The sequence below is a fragment of the Pseudonaja textilis genome, chromosome 2 (assembly GCF_049901715.1).
Source record: "Pseudonaja textilis isolate UNSWEBS1 chromosome 2, rPseTex1.2, whole genome shotgun sequence".
NCBI lineage: Eukaryota > Metazoa > Chordata > Lepidosauria > Squamata > Elapidae > Pseudonaja > Pseudonaja textilis.
This window is the reverse complement of record NC_141991.1, coordinates 254,585,506-254,612,131: the sequence shown is the minus strand read 5'-3', so window position 1 is coordinate 254,612,131 and position 26,626 is coordinate 254,585,506. Positions and strand designations below refer to the sequence as shown.

At 47.4% G+C, this 26,626-nt stretch overlaps 1 protein-coding gene across 2 annotated transcripts in view; it reads right to left on the bottom strand.

Annotated features, from left to right (window-relative positions):
• UBE2R2 (ubiquitin conjugating enzyme E2 R2) overlaps window positions 1-24,719 on the bottom strand; it is a 55,956-nt gene extending 31,237 nt beyond the window's left edge. For both annotated transcript variants that reach the window (XR_015742426.1, XM_026713885.2), the window contains exon 1: window positions 23,841-24,719. Coding sequence is in view for 1 of the 2 variants with exons in the window: in XM_026713885.2 (XP_026569670.1) it covers window positions 23,841-24,017 (177 nt within the window). In the remaining variant the exon portion in view is untranslated. The remainder of the gene's footprint in view (window positions 1-23,840) is intronic.
• Window positions 24,720-26,626: the final 1,907 nt, after the last annotated feature.

Sequence of the window (26,626 nt, the reverse complement as noted above, 5' to 3'; positions counted from 1 at the left end):
ACCATCAGCCACTACCAGACCCGGGGGCTGTTGACTCTCCGTCTGATGGGTGACGGACAGCCCAAGCGCTGCCTCCGTTTCTCTCTCTCTGCCAGCTTCCTTCTCTCTTCACCCTTGGAGCTCTCTGACTCCCATGCTGCCTCCGCCGCCTCCTCTGGTTCAGCTGCCCTGGAAGGGCCGGCATCCAACAGGCCACAACAGAAGGCATTTACAAAACCAGGAGTCAGCAACAACTTGACTCAAACCAAATTAAATTGTTGGCAGGAGTTCTCCTATGCGTGGAAGACAGATAGTTCCCAACTTACGACAGTTCAGTTAGTGACCGTTCAAAGATACGATGGCACCCCCCCCAAAAGGACTTAACGACCGTTTTTTTTCACGCTTACAACCATTGCAGCATCCTCAGGGTGGCCTGCCGCCTCTCCGGCAGCCGCCAAGCCTCCTCCTCCCATCGTGTTTTTCCTTTTCCTCCTCGCCAGAAGCGCTCACGTGCCCAGCAGGAAGGAGGAGGCTTGGTGGGTGCCAGGGAGCGATGGGCACTTTGCGGCTCCTGCAGCGAGGGGCCGAGCCTCCCCATTGCAACCTCTTCACCTGAGGGCATCGCTGGCAGCCGCTCGGCCTCCTTGAGGCATGGAGGCAGAATGCAACACCAGTTCGGAGGTTCCTTTCCCCACCACCACCACGGAGAGAGAGTGGGGGGAAGAGAGAGAGAGAGAGAGAGAGAGAGAGAGAGAGAGATGAGAGGTCCTGGTCTTTTGTTTTCTGTGGGAAACGGGACCAAATGACTCTGAGTATGTAAGGTTGCAGAAACAGGCAGCCAAGCTAAGTGCCTGAAGGACCCCCATCCCGTCGGAGGGAGTCCAGGCGCTTCAGCGAGCGGCATGCTGGATTCATATTAGCGGTCCGTGGGATTTTAAATTATGAGTTTGGTGGCCCCTGTGGTCCAAAAGTTTGGAGGCCCCTGGACTGGATGACCTCTGAGGTCCCTTCCAAATCTGTTATTCTAGATCTATATCCAGTAGTCTTTCGAAACAACCAATAAATGTCAATTCAGAGGACACCCCCATTTAAAAAAGACTTGTATCCGTTACATGGGGGCAGCATGTCCGGCTAGCCAATCAGGTTTTATTGTAAATTACAGTATTTATCTCAATTCCACAATTCCGCTAACGATAGGAAATGAGGCAAATGACATATATTCAGATTTAACTAACTGTTCCTGCAATGCTCTATTAAACAGAGGCTTTATGGTGAAGCCAAGGCATGGCTTAGAAAGAAGGCGTCTTTGGTGGGCCAGGACAGGAGTTGCCCTTAAAATTTCTTGGGGGTAGTCCAACACTAAAAAGAGAATGGAACCACACCGCTGTGTGTGCGTGCGTGTGTGTGTGTGTGTGTGTGTGCACGTGCAGAATCAGGCCCAAAGGAATGAGCTGTGTAAGGGATGGAGTTCTTGGACACAGGTTTTTGAGCAGAAGCTGAAATGTCTTATGGCTAAAATGCTTTACAGTCCGTCCTTGAGTTATGAGCAGTCACTCAGTGACAGTTCAAAGTAACGGCAGGTTACCCCATGGGTCAGTGGTGGCTAACCTTTCGGGGCTCCTGTGCTAAAAAATTGGGCGCGCGCTTGCATGCTTGTGTGCCAGCACCCAGAAGGCAATGCGCACGCCCCCCATCACTCATTTTATCTTCAAAGTAGCATTACGGTTGCTTCAGGTACCAGCAGGATAAAACTAACTCAGCGCATCAGAAACAAGGTTTCTGGCACACCAGAAGATGTTCACACAAACGTTGTAAAATGGGACAAAACTCATTCAAACAATGTCTCACTGAACAGTAGAAATTTGGGGCTCAATTGTGGTCATAAGTCAAGGAATGCCTGCAGTTCCCTCCCGCCCTGGGCGCCTAAGCTCTCTAGAGCAGGGGTGCGCCAACCTTGGCAACTTTAAGACTTGTGGACTTCAACTCTGGGAAGAGTTGGCGACACCAAGGTTGGCGACACCTGTTCTAGAACAGTGGTTGCCAACCAGTGGGCTGGGGACCATTGGTGGTCCGCAAGAAAATTTTGGTGGGCTGCAGAGAAATGTCACCCCGGGGCAGCCCCCAAAGAAATTAATTCAGGCTGCGCCGCCCAAATGGCCCGCGGGAACACAAGGCTTGCGTCGCTTGCATTGCAAACAAAACGTAACGAGAGGAGGGGGGAAAGGGTGGTGGGGGGAACTTGCCCCTCTCACCCCATGTGTCTGGCCTGGCTTCTTTCTGCTTCTGGCTGCACGCAAGGAAAGCAGCAGAAGTCTTTCTTTCTCTCCCCCAAACTCTGCCAGAAATGAGTCTTTGGGACCCTGCAAGGCCTCCTGCTCCAAGAGGCTGCAAAGACTCATTTCTGTCGGTGTTTGGAGGGGGGAAAGAAAGACTTCTGCTGCTTCTGCTGCTTTCCTTGCATGAAACCAAAAGTCTCTCTCTCTCTCTCTCTGCCCCTGAGAACGGAGCTGGAGATGGTATCCTGTGATCCCAAATAAAGAATGATCGATCGGTAGGGAAAAAAAAGGTGGGGAATTTTCCTGCAGACTTTTGGGGGGGATTTTCCCAGGGACTTTGGCCTGTGGGATTTAAAACGATGAGTTTGGTGATCCCTGAGGTCCAAAAGGTTGGCCACCCCTGCTCTAGAAGACACCCAATTATTGGTCTCCAAATTGAGTTTAAACCTGAAATGTTTTTTATTAGGAATAAGTAGAGGTGAATTTAATAAAGGAACTAAATACATCATGGTGCATATACTGACCGCAGCAAGGATTGCTTACGCATGGAGTTGGAAACTAGATAATACTCCCTCTGAAGGTATGATAATAAAAGAAAGCGTTGCATTGTGCAGAGATGGTTAAACTCACATTGGAACTGCAAGATAGAGAAGATACGGAATATTATACCGTCTGGGATAAGCGGTACAACGGGTTAGACAGGAGAAATAAAAATTAATGTATTTTTGTAAGTTGACCTAAATGGAAATGTTGATGTCACACAGTGTTGCAAAGCTTGAATGTGCGTTTTTAAATGGGGAAAAGTACAATAAAAATTACATATACACACACACATATATATATATATATATATACACACACACGCACATATATACATACATACGGAGGGGAGAGAGAGAGAGAGAGAGAGAGAGAGATTACGGAAGTGCTGATAAAGGTCAGCTATTCCTATTATTAGGGATTTTAGGGAGGAGATGATACAAAGGTCAACTCACAGTCGATTGGGCAATAGGTTGAATAAAATGCCACCGGTCAGCAACTCTCTCTGACCTATTTCACAATAGGCGGTTGCAGAATTTGGTGTGGACAGTTTGCTTGCTTCACGGACACTTTGAGTAAAGCTTCTTGCTTCTGCACTGGCTACTGGGAGGCCTTTCTCTTTTCAAAGGAGGGCAACTCTGCCCCTGACTGTAAGTAACTTACAATCCAATCTTTGAGCGACTGAATTTACAGGGCCTTGAACAAAGTGACTTACAACCACACCCCGCGCTAATTAAAAAGACGTTGAGACTTTGGAAGAAGCGCAGAGAAGAGCCAACCGCGACGATTAAAGGCCTCGAGACTAAAACATACGAAGAAGGGCTGCAGCTTTTGAGTATGGCCAGACTCCAGGGAAAAGAATGAGTAGAGGGCATGTGATAGCGGTCTTCCAATATTTGAGTGGCTGCCACGAAGTAAGAGGGGTCAACTTAAGACAACTTGGGCTTAGACCACTTAGAATTACGCTGCCTTCAATCTAAGCGTAGTACATAAAATGATCTGCTACAATGTCGTACCTGCCAACGACTACTTCAGCTTCAACCACAACAATTCACGAGCACACGGTAGATACAAACTCAAGGTAAACCGCTCCAAACTCGACTGCAGAAAATACGGCTTCAGCAACGGAGCGGTCAATGCCTGGAATGCACTCCCTGACTCTGGGGTCTCTTCCCTAAACCCCCAAAACTTTAACCTTAGTCTACTGCTGACCTCACCCCATTCCTAAGAGGTCTGAGAGGGGCGTGCACAAAAGCACCAACGTGCCTAACATCCCTGCCCTAATGTCCCCTTTTATCTGTACCCATTTCATGGACTTAGGATGTTCCTAATTGTATCGGTTATCTAAAACATGCTTGACAAAATAAATATAAACTTATTTTTTCAAAGCCCCTGAAGGCAGGACGAGAAGCAACGGGTGGAAACGAATCAAGGAGAAAATCAACCTGGAATGAAGGAGAAACTTCCTCACGGTGAGAACAGTTGACCAGTGGAACAGCCTGCCACCGGAAGTTGTGAATGCTCCAACACTGGAGGTTTTTAAGAAGAGGCTGGACAGTCACCTGTCTGAAATGGTATAGGGTATCCTGTTTGAGCAGGGGCGGGTGGGTGGACGGACGAGAAGTCCTCCAAGAATCCCTTCCAGCTCTATCCTGATTATGATTGTCATAGCGTCATTATAGTCACGGGATTAAAATTTGGGTGCCTGGCGATTGGCATGGATTTACAACGTTTGCAATGTCCCAGGGTCATACGATTGCTATTTTCACCCTTTCCAGCTGGCTCCCAAAGTCAATGGGGGGAGGAAGCCGGATTCATTTAACAAATGTGATTCATGTAGCAACAATTCACTTAAACACAATCGTTCACTTAACAGCGGTGGCAAACACGGTGCAACATTCACTCCATAACTGCAAATTTGGGGCCTTGTTTTTGGTCGCAATCCAAGAACTACCTGTAATCTCTTTCGGATACAATTGCTTCACAGAGATCAGGAGATGGGTGTGAGATTAAGCCGTATTAAGTTCTGCTTCCTCCACGTGGGAACAAATAATAGAATAATTTCTGTGGAGACAATACAGAGATTGCACAACAATGCTGGCAACACAATTCCCCTTGTTGCTGTCTTGAAACCTCTCGGGTTTCACAAAAATGTTTAGGTGCCTCCAACACACGACCATTTGCACACACCCCCCCCAGTGTGTGAGCATCGCACATTCCTGTGTGCCTGCTAAATAATGTTTGGCACTGCCCGAAAAAGCCGATTTTTAATTCCATTCTGAAAAATACAGACTAGAAAAATGTTAGTTATCTTGTATTGATGGTCCTCCACTTACAACGGTAATGGAGCCTGGTATTTCCATTACATGTCATGATGGTCTTAAGTCGAAGCACCCATGCGACTCAGCCGATTTTATGACAATTTTCTGGTAGTTGTTAAGCAGACCCGATGTTTGCAATTAGTGGGTTGTTGTTTTTTTTGCTGGAAACTATCAGTAAATGCCAGTTTAGGGCAAAAAAACCACCGTAAATTACAGTCATGTCACTATGGGACATTGCAAATATTGGCTGGGTGTCCAGTACCCAAAAAATGCTCACACGACTGCTATTGCTGGAACTTTAAGAACCGTCACTAAATGACTGGTCGTAAGTCAAGAGCCTTTATAAGATTGTAGAACTCTGATTCAGTTCTGTCTGTCATCTGCACCTCTGGTTTGGCTCTGCAACCCAACAGGGCAGACACAGTCTTCAGAGGATAATTAGGACCGCAGAAAAATCAATTACTACCCACCTGCCTTCAGTTGAGGACCTGAATCCTTGCATGAGTCAGAAAGAGGACTGGGAAAATATCTACAGACCCCTCACATCCCGGACATAAACTGTTTCAACTCCTTCCCTCAATACGACGCTATAGAGCACTGCACACCAGAACAACTAGACACAAGGAGAGTTTTTCCCCAAATGCCATCACTCTGCTAAACAACTAATTCCCTCAACACTGTCCAACTATTTACAAAGCCTGCACTGCCATTATTCTTCTCATCCTTCCCATTACCTATCTCTTCCCACTTATGACGATAACCTTGTTGCTTGTACTTTTACAATTTATATTGTTTTATTTGTTCCTGAGTATGATTTGATTGCTTATTAGTAACCTAGGATTATCACTAAGTGTTATATCTGTTGATTCTTGATGAACGTATTTTATTTTTTCTTTCTGTACATTGAGAGCCTATGCACCAAGGACAAATTCCTTGTGTGTCCAATCACACTTGGCCAATATTCTATTCTATTCTATTCTATTCTATTCTATTCTATTCTATTCTATTCTATTCTATTCTATTCTATTCTGTTCTGTTCTGTTCTGTTGTTTTATCCTATCCTATCCTATCCTATCCTATCCTATCCTATCCAATCCTACCCTATCCTATCCCAACCTTGCATTCCATATATTCTATTCTATTCTATTCTATTCTATTCTATTCTATTCTATTCTATTCTATTCTATTCTATTGTTCTGTTCTGTTCCTAATTCCTATTCCATTCAAGAAGAGATTGGACAACCACATCTGAAATGGTACAAGGTCTCCTGCTTGAGCCGGGGGTTGGACTAGACGACCTCCAGGGTCCCTTCTGTTACCTACAGCAGCTAGGACCTCTTCCAAAGGTCCTTGTTGTTCTCCCCCTTCTGCAGCGACCCCAAACCCGAAGCTTGCTAGGCTCGGCGCTCCCTCCTGCCAAGCATTCCCGGAAGCTTCTAGCAAAGAAACGGCCTCCCGCTTTTGCCCCGGGGGGGATCCCGGGTTGGTTCTGCTAGCAAGGCCTTCCGCGCTACGAGGCTTCCCTTCTTCCCCAGGCATCTCCATAGCGGCAGCTGATGGCGTCGGGCCTCCCTTTCGCTGCCCGGGCTATAAAAAGAGCCCTTTGCGGAGTTGGCACCAGGGCCCAGGGCTGCAGGGGAGGACGGAGCAGCTGCCGGTTTGCTCTTGCCTGCACACTGGCGGAGGGGAGGAGGAGGAGGAGGAGGCTGGGTTGCAGCTGGAGGGGAGGACTCCAAGGGAGAACTTATAAATAACTGTTTTCTTACAGCACACTTTCTAAGTGGAGGTTTCTCCCAGGCAGGCAGGCAGGCAGGGAGGCAACGTCGGCTGTAAAATTGGAGATGGAGGCTAGATACGGGTGGGGTGAACAACAACAAAGCGAACTATGTTTACCGGAGAGAGAATACACCACCCTCTTTGGAAATGAGAATTAGCTGCTGGGGGAAGGGCCAGGCAGGCTGGAAGGAGAAGGAATGAAAAAAGGATTCGTGGGAGGAGGAGGAGAGGAAAAGGAGGGAGAGGGAGAGGAATAAGAGAGGGATGCAAAAGGGGGAGGAAGCAGAAGAGGAGGCAGGGAGAGGGAGGAGGAGGAAGAAGAGAGGAGCGGAATAAGAAGAAAATAAGAAGAGGAAGAAGATAAAGAGGAAGAAGAGGAAGAGAGAAGAAGGGGAAGAAGAAAAGGAGAAGTAAAAGAAGAGGAAGGAAGGAAGAAGGAAGAAAGAAGAGGAAGGAGGAAGAGGAGGAAGAAAAGGAAGAGGAAGAGGAAAAGGAAGAAGAAAAAGAAACGAGGAGAAGGAGAAGAGAGAAGAGGAGAGAAAAGGAAGAAGAAAAAGAAGAGCGATGAGAAAGGAGAAGAGGAAAAGGAAAAGGAAGAAGAAAAAGAAAGGAGGAGGAGGAAGAAGAAGAGAAGGAGGAGGAGGAGGAGGTGAAGAGAAGAAGAAGAAGGGAATCAGGAAGGTTAATCCACTAGCTGGTTAAAATACTGGCTGGGGATTATGAGAGCTGTGGTACCAACCAATTTACCAATGGTACTGGGCTGGTACACAGCATTACTGCCCTGAACTATTACGTAATCCACCACAACTCCATTCCTTTGACACAAATGGCTTTAGTTACAATATTAACACACGGCAGATTGTCATTATTTATTTTTAAAATACTGTACAAAGCTGAGCCGCGCTGAACAAAGCCGAATACGAAGGACCTAGCGCAACCCTGTCGTGCGTGAAGTTCTCCAGAAGGCCCGCGTGGAGGGAAGCACCATCCTCAAAGGGACAGGCCCAGCTGCTCACCCCTTGCAAAGCAAAGTAGACCAAAACGGGACACAAACATGAACAAGGTTGGCGGGCAAGAAGCCGGCTCTGTAAAACGGCTTCGAGAGAGGCTGCAAAGCCCCGTGAAGCGGTATGTAAGTTTTTGAAGTCCTAGCGCTCTTAAAGAACTCGGTTCGCAGGAATGAGGTTCTGCCAACTCGCTTGCTCCGTTCGAGAAGCGAGCCGCTCCACAGACAACGACAGGGTTTAAGCGACAAGTGTTTAGATTTCACAACAATGAGACGGGACGCTGATGTGCCAAAAAGGCCCGTGGCTCTGCAAAAAGAGGACGACACCGCTCAGGCTAATAATACCACAACGATCTGAAGCACAGAAATAGGCTTCCGACACACCAGAAGTGTGATGTAGCACTTAAGGCAAAGATCTCCAAACCCGGCAACTTTTAAGACTTGTGGACTTCAACTCCCAGAATCCTCTAGCCAGCATAGAATTCTGGGAGTTGAAGTCCACAAGTCTTAAAAGTTGCCAAGTTTGGGGACCCCTGGATTAAGATATTAGCCAGCTGGAAGGACCTCCCCCCACCTCGGTAACCACAGAAGCCCCCTGGGTGACTCTCACCCCAATTGTTCACTCTCAGTTTTGTTTTAAAGCAGAGTTGGAAGGGACCTTGTAGGTCGGTGGTGGCTTACCTTTTGGGGCCCCTGTGCTAAAAATTGTGTGCGCGCTTGCACACTCACGGGGCAATGAACGCCCTCCCACGTATGCGCGCGCAATCTCCACCCCTGCAACCCCGCCACCCCCTTACCTGCACTGCGCCTCACAGCTGATTTTCAGCTGGTTTGAGGCCTTTTTCAGCCTCCCAGAGGCGTGAGGAAGACTTCTGCAGGCTTTGCAGGCTGAAAACTAGGCCCATTTGGTCACTTCCGGTATTTTTGGAAAAACAGGAAGTGTAGAAATGGGCCTAGTTTTTGGCCTAAAAAGGCCTCAAACTGGCTGAAAATCAGCTGTGAGGTACGCGCATGTGCAGTGAGGTAAGTTTGCCCGCAGCTCACGTGTTGGCACAAATGGCTCTGGGTGCCACCTGTGGCACGCGTGCCATAGGTTCGCCATCACAGTTGTAGGTCATCTAGTCCAACCCCTCTTCAGCTACAGATGCTCTCTTGAGCTCTTGAAGGGCACAAAACAAGCTCCATAACGGGGGAGGAGAGTCTTTGACTTTGACAGTTCATTTAGTGACCGTTCAAAGTTACACTGGCACTGGAAAAAAAAATCACTCGCAACAGTTTTTCACACTTACGACCTTCGCAGCGTCCCCATGGTCAGGGATTTTTTGCGGGATGCTTGACAACTGACTCACACTTGTGACAGTTGTGGTGTCCCCGCAGTCATCTGTCGGATTCCCTTAAGGACCGTGCTACTGATTTAAGAACTGCAGCGATTCACTTAGCAACGGGGGCATATTAGAAAGATTTTAGAAAAATTTAGTGTTTTTAAAAAGGTGCAAAAAAGACCATTTTTCCCAGTAACAATCTGAAATAGAGTGGACCTTGTTAATAAAAATGGTGATAGTTCCTGAAAGTTATTAAGTGCAAATAGAAATACATACTATTTCCACCGCAAGGAAGATAAAGTAGGAATGGAGATAAAATACGGCTGGAAGGGACCTTGAGATCTTCTAGTCCAGCCCCTTGCTCAAGCAGGAGAACTTATACCATTTCAGATAAGTCACTGTCCGGTCTCTTCTTAAAACCTCCAGTGATGGAAGAGAATATATTTAAGTATGTGTTTCACTTCGCTATCGTTTCCGGATTTTGTGCTTATGTTGGAGGGGGAAAAAACTGAAACTTTAACTTTTGGTTTTGTTGTGTAAAAGCAAAAAGTTGAGGCTGGAATGTTTTAAATCTTGTACTGTGCTAAAAAAAAGTCTGAAGTTTTTCTCCTTGTACTTCACATTTCCTTTTCTTTTCCTTCCCTTAAATTTCCTATTTCTACTTTTTTTGTATTTTACATATAAATAAATAAATAAATAAAAAGGCTGACCTTCACGAGCACTGAAAAAACCTGAAACCACAACTCTCTCTCTCTCTCTCTCTCTCTCTCACACACACACACACACACAAATGCAAGCTGGACCCAAGTCCAGGTTCCCAGCAGTCCTGATTTTCCTAATATGGCAAAGAGAGTGTGAAATGTTTGGCAGGGGGAAGAAAAAATCATATTTCAAGAGTTTTATAGTATGAGCTGTTCAACATTTTTTTGGAGGCGGCCAGATTTTCAAAAGTAGCTAAACTACATTTGGATAAAAACTTCGGAGACTGTAAGTTATGGAAGGGGCTGTGGAAATCTATGGGGTTTTTTGGGGGGTACGCAGAAGATGTGGGAAGCTTATTCGCTTAGGTTTCTGGCGCTCTCGCTTTCAGATAAAACGAGGTCCGGTAACAGCCGTCTTTTTTCAACGGTTTATTTCTTTGAGAGTTCTCAATTCAACCCCTATGGAGATTCTGCTTTGTCTACAATAACTTTAGACTCATAGCCGGGGCTCAGATCCTACGCGTTCCCTGTAATAGCACTGTATTTTTTTATTTTATTTTTTAAAAACATGATGGAATAGCAGGAAGGGACCTTGGATGTCTTCTAGTCCAGCTCAAGCAGCAGATCCTATACGATCCCAGACAAGGGACTGTCCGGTCTCTTCTTAAAAACCTCCAGTGTTGGAGCACCCAGAACTTCTGGTGGCCAGCTGTTCCACTGGTCAATTGTCCACCCTGTTATGAAGTTTCTCCTTAATTCCAGGTTGCTTCTCTCCTTGGTTAGTTTCCATTCATTGTTTCTTGTCTTGCCTTCTAATGCTTTGGAAAATAAATCGATCTTCCCTTTTCTTTGTGGCAGCTCCTCAAATATTGGAAGATTGCTATCACGTCACCCCAGTCCTTCTTTTCAACAGACTAGACATACCCAATTCCTGCAACCGTTCTTCACGTTTCATAACCCTTCTTCAAACTTCAAATATTGGAGGGCTCTTACCCTGTCTGGAGGATGCTTTCAAAATCCTTTTCCTTTACTGACCAGGAATGGTCCAGTCAGTGCATCCATCCATCCCGTACTCGAAGCAAGCAATGAAGCCCACCTTCCTGTGTTGCTGTCGGCGTCCGTGTCAGGGCCCCGGCGGAGACTGACTCTGAGGGAGTGGCGGAACAGCCGACAAGGAGTGGAAGTGGGGCTCCGGAGGAGGCTGGGGAAGGGCAGAGGCCAGCTGAGCAGTCAGAGGACCACCCAGGCCCATCCCCTCTCCATCTTAGGGCATGCAGAGAGGAGAGGATAAGGGAGAGACTGGTCTACAGGGGGAGGAGAGGGCCTTGATCCTCTTTATGGGCTGCAAGTGTGACAACTGAATAAGAGTTTGGACCTGCGTGTACTGGCAAACGCTGGAAACAAAATCGTGTGAATATCTCCAGTTTATAGTTCCTCTCTGACTTTGCTGTCCTTCCCAGGGTGTGTTATCTGTGGACATCCTCCAGCCCTTATCTTGCCTGGTTTGTGTTGCTTTTTCCCTTCTTCGTGTGATTGTGTAGGAGTTTTTTTTTGTCTTCCGTCAAAGATATTCGGAGCTTGGAAGCAAACTGAAGGAATAAAAGGGGCTTCGCCTGTTTTCTGTGACTGTGGGGTTTGCTTGGTATCCCACCCTGGGTCAACCCAGTCCGTTGCCAAGCCCTTCGACACCCCCCCCCCCATTGGGGTCTGGAGTTTGTGGAAAGAGAGCCCAGGCGGCTCGCCAAAGAAGACCACCTGCTTAGGGAGCACAGAGAAGATTCCAGATTCCATGAGCAGCGTTTGCAATTAAAATAGGGCTGGGGTTTGGTGTGTGTGTGTGGGAGAACTCAGGAGTTCTCTACCCAGGGCGTTTGAATGCTGCTGGTTGTCATTTGGAGCAACCGGAACTCATGGCCTGACAAGGTGTATATAAGGATAACGGAAGATCGATCATCCAATCAATGCCGATCTGAATTGGTAACCACCTGGAAAGAGAGCGAGGCAGGAGCTGCTCTGCCAGGACGGTGAAAACACTCAGAGAGGAGACAGGCTGGGCTGCTAAGAGAGACTCCCAAGGAGCTAATTAGATAATGGACACCTCTCCAGGGAGAAGAAGAGAGAATCTATTGAGTTAAAGGGCTGGGAAGATTAAAAAAAAACCTGCTGTCTTACGCAAGATCAAGTGCCAGGGTAAGCTAACTGCAGGCAAAACAAGGAGGATCAAGGGAAGCAAGCTTGACAGCTCTATACAGCACCGGTGAGGCTGCGCTTCCGTCAGAATAGAGCCGGAAGGGACCTTGGAGGTCTTCTAGTCCAACCCGCCTGCTGAAGTAGCAGACCCCTATACCGGTGGCGGCTAACCTTTGTGGCACTGAGTGCCCAAACCGGAACACGCCTGCATGTGTGCGTGCCGAAGCGCCGGAAACCCAAAGACCAGCTTGCCAGTGTATGCATGCCTGTTTTCTGGGCAATTTTTTTTGGCCATTTTCAGGCCACTTTTTGGGCCGTTTGGGCCATTTTCGGGCCATTTTGGGGGCCAAAAACGACCTGTTTTGGGGCTGCTTTTCGGGCCATTTCTTGGGCTGTTTGTAAGCCATTTTCAGGCCGCTTTCAAGCCATTTTTCGGGCCATAAAAACGCCCTGAAATACAGCATGTTTTTTGGTCCTGGTTTTTGGGGCCGTTTTCAGGCACTCCAGTACCCATGAAGAGCAGCTGGCCAGCGCGCCTGCCCACAGAGAGGGTTCTGAATGCCAGAAGCCAGAAGACTACACAGCCTGTCCACAGAGAAGGCCCTGTGTGCCACCTCTGGCACGGATAGGTTCTCCATCACAATTGCCCCAGGCAATTTCAGACAGATCCAACCTCTTCTTCAAAACCTCCAGGGATGGAGCACCCACAGCTTGTGCTGGCAAGCTGTTCCACTGGTTCATCCTCCTCACGGTCACTCCTACATCCTCTTCCATCCATTGCTTCTCGTCTTGCCCTCTGGTGCTTTTGGAAAACCATTCGACCCCCTCCTCTTTGTAGCAGCCCCTCAAATACTGGAATGCTGCTATCGTGTCCCCCCCCTTAAGTCCTTCTTAAAATACTGCATCCATGATACAAAATAAAATAAAATACTGGGACCTTAGAAAGGTGTCTGTATGATGAGCAGTTGATGGAACTACAGGAAGTATGTTTAACCTAAGGAAGAGAAGGCTTAAAGGAGACCCGATAACATCTTCCAGGGGTTACCACAAAGAAAGGGAGAGGCCAACTTATTTTCCAAAAAACCAGAGGGCAGGACAAGAAACAACGGATGGAAACTAATCAAGGAGAGAAGCAACTTGGAACTAAAAAGAAATTTCGATTAAGCTTGCCTCCCAGAACCGTGACGACTCCATCACTGGAAGTTTATAAGAAAAGATTGGACAACGATTTTGTGTGACTCCTGCCTTGGGCAAAGGGTTGGACTAGAAGACCTCCAAGGCCCCTTCCAGCCTCGTGATACTGCTTCGACCACGTTCGTCAAGAAAGGCATCTTAGTTTTAGGAATCCCACCTGGATCCTTTTGTTCTACATCCAGGGAGGCATGGTAAGGAAGGAGGATTTGGTAACTTAGTGGAATCTTAGAGGCTGTACAAACGGAGAGAGAAGCAGGAAACAGACACCAACTTAAATGGAAAAAGGAATAGAATCCAAATCAGGTGACGTATTAGTGCCGCTTTACGAAAGCCTTAGTAAGGCCACACCTGGGATGCTGCATCCAGTTTCGGTCACCACATTAGCAAAAAGAATGCTGAGATTTTGGGAAAAAGGGACAAATAGGATAATTGAAGGCCTGGAGACCAAAACATACGAAGAAGGGTTGCAGGGTTTGGGTTTGGGTAGTCTAGAGAAAAGAACGTCTAGGGGGAAGTTGATAGAAGTATTCCGGGATTTGAGGGGCTGCCCCAAAGAAGAGGATGGGGTCAAGCTATTATCCAAAGTACTTGAAGGCAGGAGAAGAAACAATGGATGGAAATTAATCAAGGAGAGAAGCAACCTGGAATTTAGGAGAAACTTCCTAACAAGGACAACAATTAATCAGTGGAACAACTTGCCACCAGAAGTTGTGGAGGTTTTTAAGAAGAGATTGGACAGCCACTTGTCCGGAATTATATAGGATCTCTTGCTTGAGCAGGGGGGTTGGACTAGATGACCTACAAGGTCCCTTCCAGCTCTGTTCTGGTTGATAGAAAAGATACTGGTTGGCAAAGCAGTACAGAGATACAAGATTTTTCCAACCAGCTGGCAAGGATTTCCTCTGGCACCCGGGCAAGGCCTGGGAGCGCAGCCACACGTAGTGACTTTCGTCTCGCGTGCTGAGAGGCCGGAGCAAATGAGCTTCCATGACAGCTTCTTGGCAACTGGTCTCGGGAACAAAAGTCCCTTCTCTGCTGGTACTGCAAATCCCACTCTATGGTTCATGGGTTACTGCAGAGTAAAGAAAATACCTGGGTATCCAGGTGCCAATCCCATTTAAAACAGACCTGCTCAATTTTAACCACAGGCGGAGTTCTTGACTCTGAAACAAGTCGGTTTAGTGACGGTTTGAAGTGGTGACGCCAACGAAAAGTGAACTGCGTCCGTTTTTTCACACTTACAACTAACTGTTGCAGCATCCTCACAGCCACGTGATCAAAATTCGGACGCTTGGCAACTGGTTCATGTTCATATTTATGATGGTTGCAGTCAGAGGTGGGATTCAAAAATCCAAGCAAGCGGTTCTCTACCTGGCTGTGGGGTGGGCGTTGCCTACCGGAATTTCCGGGAGGTCTCCAGAAAACTCTGAAACAGGCCTGTTTCCGGACTGGCCGTTTTTCGCCTTCCTCAGAGTCCGGAGGCTTCCCTCAGGCCTCTGGAAGGGCGAAAATGGCCTCCCCCTGGGCTCTGGAAGCCGGAAACAGGCCCGTTTCTGGACTTCTGGGACTTCCGGTTTGGCCCGTTTTTTGCCCTCCTGGAGCCTCTGCGCAGACCCTGCGCTTTCCTGAATCCAAAACAGTCCATGTGACTTAGGTGATAATTAAAAGTGATATTATGGTAATTGTAATACGAGTGAAAGGGGAGTAAACTGAATGATGTATAAGACAAAAGGGTGGTGCACTCAACCGGCAATTAAGGGGGACGTGTTTGGAATCATTAAAACGAAGATGAAATTTATTGAATAATGAACTAAGAGTATGTGACGAAATTGCAAATACGACAGGTAAAAGCACACAAATATAATGACTATAGATTAAGAAATAAGAATTTTAAGGTGTTATATAAAGAAGATAAGAGTATAAAGAAAAACAGAATAAAGATATGAATTAAAAATGGAAAAAGTAAGCGTGAAAAACATAAGAATGTTTGTGGAAATATATAGAAAATGGAAAACATGATGATACAATAAGAAACTGAATATGAAAGATAAGATTTGTAAATATGGTCATGTCTGTATGGAAATGTAAAAACCTGGAAAAACCACACTGTTCATCAAAAGAGATGCTTGTAAAAGATACAAATAAAAAACTTTTTTTGGGGAAAAAAAACCCCAAAACGGGCCGTGTGGAGACTTCTGGGAGGGGCGAGGGTCAGGTGAGGCCAGCCGGTTAGTTCAACTACCGATCCAGCGGACCAGATATAAATTTAACATCCGGTTCTCTTGAACCGGACCGAACCGGCTGAATCCCGACCCTGGTTGACCTCCTGACAGAGCAGAGTCAATGGGGAAGCCGGATTCACTTAACGGTCTTCCTGGCTTAACAACTGCAGTGATTCACTTTGCAATTGGGGGGAGGAGGGGGCACAAGAAAGGCCATTCAATGGGGCAAAACAACAGCTGTCTCGCTTAGCAGCAGAATTTTGAGGCTTATTTGTGGTCGTAAGGCCAGGACTGCTTGGATCAACGTTAGAAGGCTGCAACGATCCTGGGTTTCTACTCGCAGGAACGCATCGCAATTGTTCGTTATGTCGTGCCACTATAACCGGGCCGAAAGATCTGTTTTCCCAGCAGGTTAACAGAGAACAAAAACCCTTTTAAAAGCCACAAGAAGTTACTTTGACAGCGTACAAGCACCGGTGCCAAAGAAGAGCTGGGTGGCGCCGTGTTAATCTTTGGAAATGATACAGCTGGTATTGGCCATCCAGAGATCTACTTGAGGAAAGACCCATAATCCCCTTCTTAGCCTCTTTAGCTTCTTTTTTTCCTTCAAGGCTGCCAAAGATGAACAGGGTTGGTGTTCTTAAAGAGCAGCCACAATTAACTCTAGGGGGAACTCCAAATTCTCTCATCGGCTTCTTTCCGGTAGCCCATTCCTAAAAGTTAGTGAACTTGAAATAACAGAATAAGAGAATCACGAGAGTTGGAAGGGACCTTGGAGGTCTTCTACTCCAACCCCTCTGCTTAGGCAGGAAACCCTACAACCAAGGGTCTTCAAACTTGACAGCTTTAAGACTTGTGGACTTCCAACTCCCAGAATTCCTGAGCTAACATAACTGAAGGAGGAATTCTGGGAGTTGAAGTCCACAAGTCTTAAAGCTGTCAAGTTTGAAGACCCCTGATTTATCATCTATCTATCTATCTATCTATCTATCTATCTATCTATCTATCTATCTATCTATCTATCTATCTATCTATCATCTAACCTCTTCTTTAAAAACCTCCAGTGTTGGAGCATTCACAACTTCTGGAGGCAAGTTGTTCCACTGGTTAATTGTTCTGTCAGGAAATTTCTCCTTAATTCTATTTTGGGTCTCTCCTTGATGAGTTTCCATCCATGGCTTCCTGTCCTGCCCTCAGATGCTTTGGAGAATAGCTTGGCCCCTGCTTCTTTGGGGCAGATCCTGAGATATTGGAGCACTGCTATCATGTCCCCCCTAATCCTTCTTTTCATTAAACTAGATTTTAAAGAATGGGTTGCTGGAATTGGATATGTCTAGTTTAATAAAAAGGAGGTCTGGGGTGGGGTGGGGTGGACATGATTCAGAAGACTTAGATCAAGGGTCTTCAAACTTGGCAAGTTTAAGACTTGTGGACTTCCAACTCCCAGAATTCCTGAGCTAACATGACTGTGGGAGGAATTCTGGGAGTTGAAGTCCACAAGTCTTAAAGTTGTCGAGTTTGAAGTCCCCTAACTTAGAGTAAATTTACTGTGGCTAATCAACATATATTAACAGGAATTTTTGTTGCATACAGCTCTCAAAGGGTCTCCGCTTCCAATATGCACTACATAAACATGACAAAATAAAGAAATAAATACAAAATTATGCATATAGGATAGCAGCATTCTGATATCTCAGGAGCTGCCCCAAAGAAGAGGGGATCATGCTATTCTCCAAAGCACCTGAGGGCAGGACGAGAAGCAACTGTTGGAAACTAATCAAGGAAAGAAGCAACCTGGAATTAAGGAGAAACTTGCAGAAGGCAAAGAGGGTTGATACTCGAGCCTGGTGAGCGATACGAATATCTGAGTTGGTGTTTGGGGACTCTTTTGATTTATTGTTTAGTAACTTTTATCTGTTGTTCTTGGCAGCCTTGCCAAAACTTGGCAAGGCTTTTCCTTATCGGAGCTAATCGGTTGGAAGCAGCCTTTTATTCGTGAAGAAACGGGATTCGTAAGTGAAACATTAAAAGGTTGTGTTTGCTCTCTTGGAACCAGGTTTGGGTCAGAACGTAAGTCAAGGACTATACCTGCAATTGCCTTTGGGATGTTACTTCCAACCATAAATTGGATAGCCGTAAGTCTCTGCGTTTTGTATGCCCTCTGCTCTTATTCTGATCCATCTGTGACCAAGCGTAACTTGCTTTCTCAGCTGGCTTTTATCCCTTGAGGGAGGGGCCATTACCTTGCAGCCTTACTCCTGAGTTGCCCAGGCTGCTACAGCTGCTCTTTCCTGCGAGCAGCCCTCCGCGCACGTGCACTGGGCCCAGGCTCCTCAGGAACCTCCTCATTGCTGCTGCCAGCCTCCACCATCTCCGAAGGCAGCACTCTGCTCCCTGATGGTCCTGGCCCCATCCCTGCCTCACACGCAGGCCCCTCATCTGAGTCCTCGCTCTCCGAGACCTCAGCCGTCTGCACCTGCTGCCGGCGAACCACAACAGCTTACAACCATTTGTTTAATGATCATTCGAACTTATGGCAATACTGGAAAAAGTCTCTTATGACCATTTTTCACACTTACGACCATTGCATCGCCACGATCCATTGCGATCAAAATCCAGATGCTTGGCAACTGGCTCATATTTGTGACGGTTGCCGTGTCTCTGGGGTCATGTGATTCCCCTTTTTGCATCCTTCTGACAAGCAAAGTCAGTGGGGGAGCCAGATTCACTTAACAACCGTGTTAATAACTTAACTGCAGTGATTCACTTAACAACCGTGCCAAGAAAGGGACAAAACTCACTTAACGACTATCTGACCAAGCAAACAAAAATTTCACGGTCTCCTGTGGTTGTAAATCTACCTGCATTCTGAATCTGGAACTGCAGGGAAAAAAAAAAATCTGGTTTTATCGAACGCTCGTATCCTATTGTCCAGGATCAATAATACACAGTAGGACATTTTTTTTCCCTACAGATCTGGGACACAAACCAGTCTGATGGATAAAATTTCCTCGAACACCGTAAAAAAACAACAACACACCTTTAAAATCATAACATTAGTGTCTCATGTTCAAAAAGCTACCGAACCTAATTGATGCCTCTGAGCTATTGATTCCAGAATGGCCATTTTCGCCCCGCTTTGTCGAAAAACTAGACAGTGGCTACAGAAGACCAACCCGTGAAGATAAAGTTTTTCTTCTTGTTAAAAACTTAATTCATACGGAAGAAGAATGGAGGAACGTTCAGAAACAGGTAAGGAAATCTTCAAAGGATGCAGGAGGGGGTCCTCAAAGATCACAGCCCAAAAGATAAAGACTAGATTTCCTACCGACATTTTTCTAGGAAAGACCCTGTGCTCCATTTGATTTTAATTGCTTGCTCTTTCTCAAAGTAATATATTTACGGTATATATTCCTTATGCTATTCATAATTGCACTGCTCCATTTCGTTGGCCTTTACCCAACAATAAAGGAGAATATGTGTATAGCTCAGGGTTGAAATGAGAGGTCCTTGATGGTCTTGGAGCTCTGGTGATTTTCTAGCAAACGGTTTCATGACCCAACTAAGTAATCCTTCATAAGAGCCACAGTGGCACTGCGGTTAGTACTGCGGGCTACTTCTGCTGCCTGCCGGCTGCCTGTTATTTGGCAATTCAAATCTCACTCAGGCTCAAGGTTGATTCAGCCTTCCGCCCTTCCAAGGTGGGTAAAATGAGGACCGTTTAGAGGGGGCTGTAAAGCCCTTTGAAGCAGTATATAAGTGCTATTGCTATCTTGGCCATGGTGGTGTAGTGGTCAGGATGCAGTATTGCAGGCTAATTTTTGCCCACAGCCAGCGGTTCGATTTTGACTGGCTCAAGGTTTGATTCCTTAGTTGCACTCTGTATTTTATTTGCATCAGGTCCAATAATTGCAATGGGGGTCTCCAGAATATATGTTCTTTTTTTTTTTTTTTAGAAGGGCTACAGAAAATCACCCTCTGTGGTTCTCTAAGCACAGAGTTAAATGGAATTTTGTTGCACAGATAGAAGCCGCACCTCTCTGGATACCAGGCGCTCTGGAAAAAACAACCAAGGTCATCTCCTGCCCTGCATGCATTCAGCTGCCGGTTGATGAAAGATAGCTGCCTGGCTGAACCTGGGTTCGATCCAGCTGAACCATTAGGGTCCTAATCTGCCTTCCGTAATACGGCCGTGATTATCTGGACTGGGGCACTTCAGTTCTCTTTGCTGTCTACCAATACATGGGATTTCATATTCAGGACACAAGGCTCCCCATGCCAGCTTTTTAAAAAGCTGGGCTTTTATTTTTATTTTTTTCATTTTTATGGGTTCTCTTGGCATCCCTTATCAAGTCTTATGTTTACAATCCGCTTTAGCATAACTGCGGCTCAAAACTTCCCGCTGGCATCTCCACGGAAGAGATTTCTTGGGATGTTGAGCTGCTGGGACACTGAGCCAAAGGTCACAGGCTGCAAATATACTGCAGCCCTTTTCAAATCCTGGCTCTCAATTCCCCTGTCTTGCCACTTCACCTAACCCCTAACCTAGTGAGGTTAGGGCAATACTAGGTTTGTTTTCTTCTGACCTATTTTAAGTGCTTTGAATAAGGAGAAACAGATGTCAGTTGATAACCCACATTAGTCAGCAAATCCTATGATCAGTTACAATCAATTCTTGCAATTCACGCTACAGCTCTAAAATTAAACCCAACTGAGTTTTTAAGAGTACAGCTATCTGCCAAGTGCTTAGCTACACTTAAAATGAGGAAAGTATAGAGTAACAAGAACACGTCACACTTATAACTTCAGCCTCAAACATATCTACCTGGATAGCAGGTACAGGTATATATTTGGATACTGATATATTTATACTGGAAGATATATTTGAATAACTGTTTTGGGTCCCTGTGCATTCGGAATAGCCACTGGCTGCCCAAGAAAGGGGTTGAAATGGAGTGTCCAACCTTGGGAACTTTAAGTCCTGTGGACTTCAACTCCCAAGATTCCCCATGCTGGCTGGGGAATTCTGGGAGTTGAAGTCCACAACTCCCCAGGTTGGATACCCCTGCCTTAAAGTACATTCCCAAAGTAGGCAGAACTACCCCACAAAGGATTATTAACTTGTATATAACAACACATGCATAAAATACTTAAAAATAATTTGAAAAACACGTTCTAAAAGTTCATTTGTTTATAAATTCCCAGCAAACACTGCATTCCACACCTTCCCTCTCAAGTTCAAATTCAATGCATGGCGGAATTACTTGGTGTCCACACTTTTAAAACCCTAGGATTAAAAAATATATCCCTAACATTTTACATCAGAAGTTGCCTTAAATAGAGGCAGTGCACCAGAAGGTAGGTTGCCTGGATCAACAAATGTTAGGAGCAAGGAAATATACAGATCTGGAAATCAAAATTAAAAAAAAAAAAGACAAGATGGGGTGACCCTCATAAAAAGTCGAGTGGTCACTGCTACCTTTTAAACTTTTTTTTCCCAGCCTCTTCCTACCAGTTGCTCCTAATTTGGAAAATCTTTCCCCTGAAAAGAAACAATTAAGCAGAAGTGGGGAACTGTGACCCTTGATGACTTGTGGACTCCAACTCCCAGAATCCCTGAGCCTGTGTGGGCAATCCGCCGGTATATTAGTGGACTTCAGCTCCCAGAATGCCGGCTCAGGAATTCTGGGAATTGAAGTCCACAAGTCATCAAAGGGCCATAGTTCACCCACCCTTGAATTAAATAAACCATTCACCTATGCTCTTAAAACACAAGGCATTCACTCCATACTCCAATGCAAACTCAGGTTAAAAATGTCCATTATTTTTTACAGGACGCACAAATTAGGCGAGCGGTCTGTAGGATCCAGCACACCCCTTGAAGGATCCTATTCAAGATCTAAAATGCTCCAGGTAAACACAGAGAGAAAATTACCTGCCCGCTTTCCAGGTGAACGCAAAGAGAAATACCTGTCTGCTTAGGTTTCTAAAGGAATCAACTTCTTTATATGAGGGAAAGGTGCATTCTGCCTCTCCAATGCCAGTCTTCCCAACAGCATTCCTGCTTTCTATCTATTTTTATGATTACATTTATATGTGGCTCATCTCGCATAAAAATGCACGAGATAATAGGCGAGATAAACTTCTTTCTCTCATGTATAAAGTGACTCTGGGCAGCCTTAGAAGTCATTCGGTTCTGGATCCGATCTGGCTAACTTTTAACCTTCCACCCAAAGGCACGGAGGGTCGATCCCAAGCCTTTTGTCTCCCCAGGGGGAGGAGGAGTGCAGCTGGTTTTATTATTTATTAAATTTATACGCGCAGCCCACCTGACTCTGTCAGAGCAGCTCTGGAAGGATGACATCGTGATACAAAAATAAGATAATACGGAAGATTAAAATTAAGAAGAATGTGTGTTTCTTATTTTTCCCCTTTTCCAGCTAGAAATGGAAGGGGAGACAAGCAAAGCGATGGCCCTGAAAAAGGGGGGGTGGGCTCTGAAGGGTTGGGCCCCCACTCTCCCCAGTTTTGGGGGTTTCCCCAGGTGACCTCAGGAGAAGGGGGGGACACAGCCCCTTCCCTCTCATTGATATGTGGGGGGAAGGGGGGAGAGAGAAGGGAGTCTCAGAGGAACATGTGGGGAGACCCTCATTAAAATGGGGGGGGAGTGGGAAAAGAGTCATAAAATGTGGGGTGCAAAAGCAGGGAGGCCTTCAAGAGAAGTGGGGAGACCCTCAGAAAAAGTGGGGTATAGAAGCCCTCGTGAAAAACCCTCATTAAAAATGGGGTGCAAACTGGGGGAGGCCCCTCATGAAAACGCCCAGAAAAAAAAACAAAGTGTCAAATCACCATGAACAGTGGGGGTGCCAAACCAGAGGCACCTTCCCTCACAAAAAGTGGGCAGACCTTCTTTAGAAAGTGGGGTGCAAACCTGGGAAGGCTCCCCTATGAAAAAGGGGAGACCTTCACACAAAGCGGGGGGCAAAGCAAGAGACTGCCATGGAAAGTGGGGAGACATTCGTTAAAAAGGGGGTGCAAACCCGGGGAGGCCCCCCCCAAAGGGTGTGTGTGCACAAACCTGGAAAAATGGGGAGACTCAGATGAGGTGGAAAGACCCTCATGAAGGAGTGGCGTGCCAAACCCTCGGAGAGCCCCACGAAAAGGAGGGAGGCCCCCTTTCAAAAACAGGGTGTTACGGCAGGGGGACCCCCCATGAAAAGTGGGGTGCAAACCCAGGGAGAGCATCCTGAGAAAGCAGGGGGCCACATCAGGGAGCCCCTCCTCAAAAGGTGGGGTGCCACATCAGGGAGACCCCCATGAAAAGCGGGGTACAAAACCAGAGAGACCCTCCTTCAAAAGCGGGGAGACCCCCAGGAAAAAAAAGGGTGTGTGCAAAGGGAGGGAGAGAGGCAAGGCCTGTGTGTGTGTGTGTCCCAGGAGTGTGTGAGGAAGGGGTATGTGGAGGAGAGTTGTGTTGAGGGGGAGGGTTATGCGGAGGAGGGGCCTCGCCTTGAAGTGCAGAGAAGCCCCCCCTCACCTTTAGGGCCCCCCCTCTTTCCCTGCAAGGCCTTCCCCCCCCATGTATGGAGGAAGGGTATGGGGGGAGGGGTATATGTGGGGGAGGGGCCTCGCCTTGAAGTGCAGAGAAGCCCCCCTTCACCTTTAGGGCCCCCACTCTTTCTCTGCAAGGCCCCCCAATATATGAAGGAAGGGTGTGGGGGGAGGGGTATATGTGGGGAGGGGCCTCGCCTTGAAGTACAGAGAAGCCCCCTCACCTTTAGGGCCCCCCACTCTTTCTCTGCAAGGCCCCCCCCAATATATGGAGGAAGGGTGTGGGGGAGGGGTATATGTGGGGAGGGCCTCACCTGAAGTACAGAGAAGCCCCCTCACCTTTAGGGCCCCACTCTTTCTCTGCAAGGCCCCCAATATATGGAGGAAGGGTATGGGGGGTATATGGGGAGGGCCTCACCTCAGAGAAGCCCCTCACCTTTAGGGCCCCCACTCTTTCTCTGCAAGGCCCTCCCCAATATATGGAGGAAGGGTGTGGGGGAGGGGTATATGTGGGGGAGGAGTGAGGGGGAGGGGCCTCACCCTGAAGTACAGAGGAGCCCCCTCACTTTAAGGCCCCCCCACTCTTTCCCTCCAAAGGCCCGCATGTCGTCTCGTCCCCCCGCCCGTATGTGGGGGAGGGGTATGTGGAGGAGGAGTGTGGGGAGGAGGAGGAGTGTGGGGAGGGGCTTCACCTTTAGCACCACTTTCCCTACAAGGCCTGCGTGTCCCTCCCCCCCCCGGGGGCGGGGGGCGGAGCCTCACCTTGAAGTAGCCGCCCTCGTAGAGCGTGTTGGGCGGCCCGAAGATGGCTACCTCCCAGTTGTACAGGTCGGACTCGTCGACCAAGGTGATGCGGAAGCCCTCCACCGGCTCCTCCTGCAGCCCCTTCAGCTCCAGCATCAGCGCCTTCTGGGAGCTGCTCACCTGCTGCTGCGCCATGGCGGGGGGGCGGCGAGGAGGGCGAAAGGCCGGAGACCGAGGAAGAGGAAGGAGGCTAGACGGGAGCCGCCGGCTCAGGCCGGGCAGGGCCTGGCCGCGGCGGGCCAGGCCGGGCCAGGCCGCCCGGCCCGCCCGCCGCAGCAGCCGCCGCCGCCGCCGCGATCCTCCTGCTCCGTGCGGGGGACGGGACGGGGGGGGGGAGGAGGGGGCGAGCCCGCCGGCGCCGCCGCGGGGAGGGGCAAAGGCGGGACGAGCGCGGGCCTCCTCCGCCACCGAGCGAGGCCGCCGCGCAACCCTCCTCCCCGCCGCACCGCTTTCGGCCCCTCGACGCCGCCGCTTCCTTTTGTGACGGCGCCGCCGCCGCCGCCGCTCGCTCGCTCGCTCGGTTCCGTCGCTCGCGCCCGCTTGACGGGAACGCGCACGCTCCGCCCGGCAGGCCCCGCCTTGCTGCTTCCGTTTCCCCCGCTTCCGCCTTCCTGCCTCGGGCAGGAGGCGCAGGCCGGCCGCCCGCCCCGCGCACGCGCAGAGGGCAGAGGCGGCTCTCTCGCGGCGCCTTTCCCCCCTCCTCCGGTGACGTCAGAGGCGGACTTGGCAACGCCTCTCCCCGGTGACGTCAGAGGCGGCTTTATTGGGAAGCTTTTACCAGCGCTCTGATTGACAGGGCGGAACACGCGCTCGTTCTTTCTCCCCGCTCCTAGCTCCGCCCTCCACCGTGATGTCATTGGTTGACTCCTAAGCTTAAATCTCACGGGTCACTCCCTAAGGGGAATCCCTCTCTCTTTCTCTCGTCCAATGTTTAGCCTAGCCCCACCCTCTACCGTTACATCATTGGTTGCCTCTTAAGCTTACTTCTCATGGGTCCTGCCCTAAAGGGAAGGGAGCGTTCGGCCATTGGCCGCTGGTTGTTAAAAAGTACTCAGCCTTCTTCAGGGATTGGCTGGTTGCTGGTTCCGTTGTTGTCCAAGGTCTTTGGCGGCAGGGAGGCCTTTAGCTCCTCTTACATGGACGGAACCATTAAGCCTTTGGAATGGGGGAGTGGATTGATTGAAATGCCCTTTTCGGGGAAAAAGAAGTCATTTCCTCAGTGCTGATTTATTGGATGTTATTTCCAAATAATGAAAGTGGGAAATTAAATAAAATGTAGGCGATGGATCAATTATATAATTGTCACAATATGTAATTGTACATGCCAATGTAGGCAATGGATCATTCTATATATATGAGTGTATTACGTTATATATTTATATAACACAACACGCTTATATTTATAATACATTTGCATATATAATGTATAGATAAAAATACACCCATACGTATATAATGTGTGTGTGCACATACATAAATGTATACACACAGAGAGAGAGAAATAAAAGCCAACAACTCCCTCTGCCACCGAACAGGGTTTATGGTCTGGTTCAAAAATAACTTGGATCGCCTTAATGCACTGGGCCAAATCATGTGTAAACCACCATTAGGCTAAGCTTTGATGCAACCACAGATACAAGCCATGGTAAACCAAGTTAAGCAACCTGGTTATGGCTCAGTGGGCTTTTCGGACCAGTACAGTATGACCTAGTAGTGTTTTTCAACTGTTGGGAGAAATAGCCTTCAGGGTTCAGTTCCAAGTGGGGAAGAAAGACACTGGAAAAATGGTGACTGCTTGGAAAGATGGTTTAATGGTGGACAGGATCACATGCCTCGGGTGAAGAAAGAAGGGCAGAGCTGCTGAGAATCCTTTGGTTTTATGCCCTCTGTTGGGATTTGAATTTGAGCTTGTATTCTGATTGGTTGTCAGACTCCCAAGGGGCCATGCAGGGGCAACTCTGTAGGCTGTCCTGAGTCCCAGGCTTTGATGAGCCTTGCTGGCTGATGATGTAATGAAAGGGCTTTGAGCAATTCCTATAGCTCTACTTGGTGTAGATCTTTGTGATGTAAAATAGGCTGGCCTAGGCCAGAGTAATGGCCCATTAGCAAAGGGGCGGGGTTGAGTTTCTGCTTCTGAGGTGAGTTTCTGCTTTTGAGTTTCTACTCTTTGGGGGGGAAATATTCTGCCTTTTTAATATATCCTAAAATATTTCATTTTCCTAGGAGAGAGGGGTGGGTTTTAACTTCCAACAGAACCTTGGTAACTTTAAGGACTGCAACTCCCAGAATTCTGTGCTGGCTAAGAGAATTCTGGGAGTTTAAAAGCCCACATAAAGTTGGCAAGATTGAAAAAACGCAGCGACAGTCCCACAGCAAGTCTCGACAGTAGCATAAACAATTTAGAAATTAGAAAAACTTTAATTTTTAGGTCAAGCTTAAATTCCCTGTTTCTTCCATTTTTATCACTTTTTCTTGCTGTTATTTATTCTTTCTATGTAATGTTTCATAATAAAGTGACAATAAAATGATAATAAATCTTTATGAGTATAATACAATAAAATGTGAGGATGAGGTTGGATTTCCTGAGAATAATTTAAGGATGCAAACAATCCTTTCCTGTGTAAATTTCCTTTGGGACGCTGATGTTAAATCACTTCAGGTAGCTACAGGCAGTCCTTGAGTTATGACCACAAGTGAGCCCATCATTCATGTTGTTAAGTGTGACATTCATTAAGTGAGTTTTG